Below are 3,832 nucleotides of genomic sequence, written 5' to 3'. Positions count from 1 at the left end.
CATCCCATCCAAAACCACTGCCTTTTTCTTTAATCGCATATAGTGCAAAAAATTGTCTTTTTAAATAGCTTAATCTGGAGTCTATATTTGATGCTTTTAAAGCACTGTCAAGCAGCCTTGTAGCCATTTGTTTCTCTAAATAAACTAAATGTCCTAGTTTGAAAGCACCTTCACTTTTATACTTTCCTTCACGATGCATTTGAGTCAAACATCTATCTTCATTGTTGGTCCATGTTCTTCGTTGCAATTTTGTTTTATTCTGACTTTTATCGATATTTGAATCATCCATACTACAAAAATAAATTTTTATAACATAAAGAATATTAAATTTACTAGGATTATATAAATAGCAAAATAATAATAATGTTAATAAACCTTTAATCCAAAATACAAGTTTAACTCAAATGTCAATCAACAACACAAACAAATAAAGCATCAGTAAATAGTTTAAACATCTAATTGATAGTCCAATTTGCTCTCTAACTATTAAACATCTCAGTGGCCAAGTTATCCCTCCAAGCTGTCCATTGGTCTATGGTTTCTATTACTTCAATATGCTTTCCTTCATCATATGCTTCTCTAAAATTTTGCTCCATTTCAACATCCAATGTAGCCTCAAATGGATCAATTGTCATCTCTCTTCTAATAAGATTATGGAGTAAAGCACAAGCTGTTATAATATCAGTATTTTTACTTATATCATAACAATAAGTATTCCATAGAATTTTCCATCGCATCTTAAGTAATCCAAAACATCGTTCAATGACATTTCTAGCTGGTGAGTGTTTCATGTTAAACAACTCTTCTTGATTGGTTGGAAGATAACCATCTCTCCATTCATTAAGGTGATAGCGTTGTCCTCTATAAGGAGCTAAAAATCCATTTTCATTTGTATAACCAGCATCCACAAGGTAGTAATACCCTATATACACCCAAAAATATTAGTATTTTTTCTTTACTATTTAAAATTTGAACTAAAATTATAAGTTCATGATCATCTCACCATGAGGTATTTTTAATAGATTTCTTCTAGTAATAGCATCCCTAAGTATTCTTCCATCAGTAGCAGACCCTTCCCATCTGGGCAAAATATAAATAAACTGCATGTCCCAAGAGCACACGCCTAAAACATTTGTTGCCAATTCTCCCTTTCTTGTTCGATATTTGGGTTTATCTCTTTGTAGTATTTTTACCTTCATGTAGGTTCCATCTTGGTTGCGAACTCCGCAAGTATACGGGTCATTCAAGTAGTAAAGGAAAGATATCATCCCACAGAGATTTGTTGTTTGAGTACCAAACAATAAAAATTATTATTATTTGGGCTATCGATAATTAATGTCAAAAATAGAGTAAGAGATGCAGCAAATTAAATTGAGAAAAATAAGAAAATTATAATGAATTAAGTTTAAAATTCTAAGCTCTATATTAATTTACTAAAATTTCAGCAAGTAACAAAAAATTTAATTAATTAATGGTAAAAATTGATTTCAGAGTTGAGGTTCATGAAGTAAATTTTATTGGGATTTGGATAGGCAAAACCAAAATTAAGGAAAATACAAGTTTGAAGGAAGTTAATTCTGATTTCCTTTAAGCAAACTAAAGAGTGTTTTAAAGGAAACTAAACCCCATTCTCATGCGATGTTTAATTACCCAAAACCCTTTAAGCATTTTAATCATGTAACACCCTCCCTGTAGCAACTCCGTACATTCTACTGTTCTGGTGACCAATGTCGGTCCGGACAGCTAAAACGTCCGGAAAAATATTTAAACTGAAGTGAGGAACCATAATTAACTCAAATATTAACAAGAAAAATTTAGGAAAAATTTTAGAAATAATATACAATCAAGTTAAATGAGCCGGTGCCCTAGTGATGGGAAACCCAGTGGAAAGTTGCGGTTCTCGCAACTAGGAGCCCTAGACCCGAGAGAAAATTTATAAAATAATTTTTGAGACTCCAGAGAAGGGTCATTGAGGTTCTTATGGCATTAGAATGCCAAGAAAATGCTTAGAAATTTTTTTTCAATCGGTACAGACGATTTTTGCTCAAAAAGCCAAACGGAGGGCATTTTGGTCATTTCGTCTTCAGAGATGATTTTTGGCCAACTTGTCCAGTTAAGTAAATAATTATTATGACATAATATGTGAACAAATATTACTAAAAATTAAATTAAAATTTGGTAGACAAGAAAAGGAAAGAAAATTAAAGGAATTAGAATTATGACATCATTATGATGTCATTAAAAATCCTCCCACCCAATCAAACTTTGACACATGGCATTAACTTATTTAAAATGACTTAATGGGCAGAAAAAAAGAAAGAAAAATCAGTTGCTTCTTCAACCTTTGGGCAGCCAAAAACGTAGAGAGAGAGAGAGAGGAAGGAAAACTCCATTAAAGCTTCACCAAGCTTGAGTTCACCACCCAAATCACCCCAAAACCCTAGCTTCCCTTCACAAATATTTATCCTTACACCTACAGCAAGTCTTAGGCAGCAAAAAGCAAGAGAAAAAGAAGAGTTCTCAAGCTTTGGGAATTAGCTAAATCAAGGTTAGTGCCCAATTTATTCTCTCTCTCACTCAATTCATGTTTAAGGACATGATATAAGTTGAAATTGTAAGTTTAATGCATAAATTGTACCTTGAGAACTTGGAGACTTGAACAAAATTAGGGTTTGCTTATGTAATACTATAGGAACATTGTAATGGTCAATTAGTGACCATTTAACTATATGTGATGAGGAATTGAAGTGATCTAGGACAATGGAATTGAAGTTAGGTATGCTGCCCTTGGTAACCTACAGGGCTGGGTATGAGTCCAGTAGGTTTGGACAGCTGTAACTTGAAAGGTGTAGGTGCAATTGGTGCAAGGCCAATTGGACATGAAACTAGACACATAATAGAAACCCTGCCCAAAAAACCAAACCAAGTTGACCTAAAAATTGCCCTAATCCGGGTGACTTGCATTCTGCCTGGGCAAAATGACCAAATGAACAGTGTCTATTCATTTGGTCATAACTCAGTGTAAAAAGGTCCAATTGAACTGAAATTTTACCAACAGAAAGCTGAGACATATACCTAAAACTTTCATGAAGAACACAAATCCAAATTCTAAACATAACCTAGTCAAATTGCCGACCAAACTTAGGTTATCAAATCTGGTAGAACCAGTTTTGCCCAGAATTTTGAATTCTGTCCAATCCGGCCAGTTATGGTGTTTAGGCCATAACTTAAGCTAAAAAACTCCAAATGGAGTGATTCAAAAAAGGAAATGTAACTAGACAAAATAAGGAACAACTTTCATGAAGACAACTTTGCCAAATTCCTACTGTAAAAATGACCAATGGAACAGTAAACACAAGGCTTGAAATCTGAAAATTTTGAACAACTAACATTAAGCTTAGAAATGGTATTGGCAACCAATACCAACAACTTTAGAATGCAAAATGTGGTATGTTGGGAGTATTAGAACTAATGTACCTATTGTCTATGCAAAAATCAACATTTTAGTTGACTAATGAAATGAATAGTAACACCTAAACTTAAATTTCAAGAATTGTAAAGTTTAAAAGTGTAACATGCCCTAGTGCATCTAGTAAGATTGGTTTGGATAGGTTGGCATGCCAATAGGGTTCAGTTAGCAGTATTGCACATGGCATTATGCCATTCTGTGATTTCATGGCTTTTAGCCATTCTGACATTGTGTTGAGACTTGGCCTTGTGCTTAATGTTATTACAGCTTATTAGCTGTTCTGTTGCACACCGGGAGACACATATGTGATCGATGGTGTGACGGCCCGAGGTACTTGATACCCAGTGCCAGTTTACCTGTTTA

The 3,832-nt window shown here is 33.9% G+C and overlaps 1 protein-coding gene across 1 annotated transcript; it reads right to left on the bottom strand.

The window, feature by feature from the left end:
• Positions 1-479: 479 nt before the first annotated feature.
• Positions 480-1,268, bottom strand: LOC110634496 (uncharacterized). Its single transcript, XM_021783519.2, has 2 exons — positions 1,004-1,268; positions 480-922 (listed from the first exon to the last, which is right to left on the bottom strand). The coding sequence occupies exons 1-2, from the start codon at positions 1,266-1,268 to the stop codon at positions 480-482; spliced, it is 708 nt and encodes a 235-aa protein (XP_021639211.2).
• Positions 1,269-3,832: the final 2,564 nt, after the last annotated feature.

Source organism: Hevea brasiliensis, chromosome 10 (assembly GCF_030052815.1).
Source record: "Hevea brasiliensis isolate MT/VB/25A 57/8 chromosome 10, ASM3005281v1, whole genome shotgun sequence".
In the NCBI taxonomy this organism is placed as follows: Eukaryota; Viridiplantae; Streptophyta; class Magnoliopsida; order Malpighiales; family Euphorbiaceae; genus Hevea; species Hevea brasiliensis.
The sequence above is the reverse complement of the archived record's forward strand: the minus strand, read 5'-3'. Positions and strand labels throughout refer to the sequence as shown.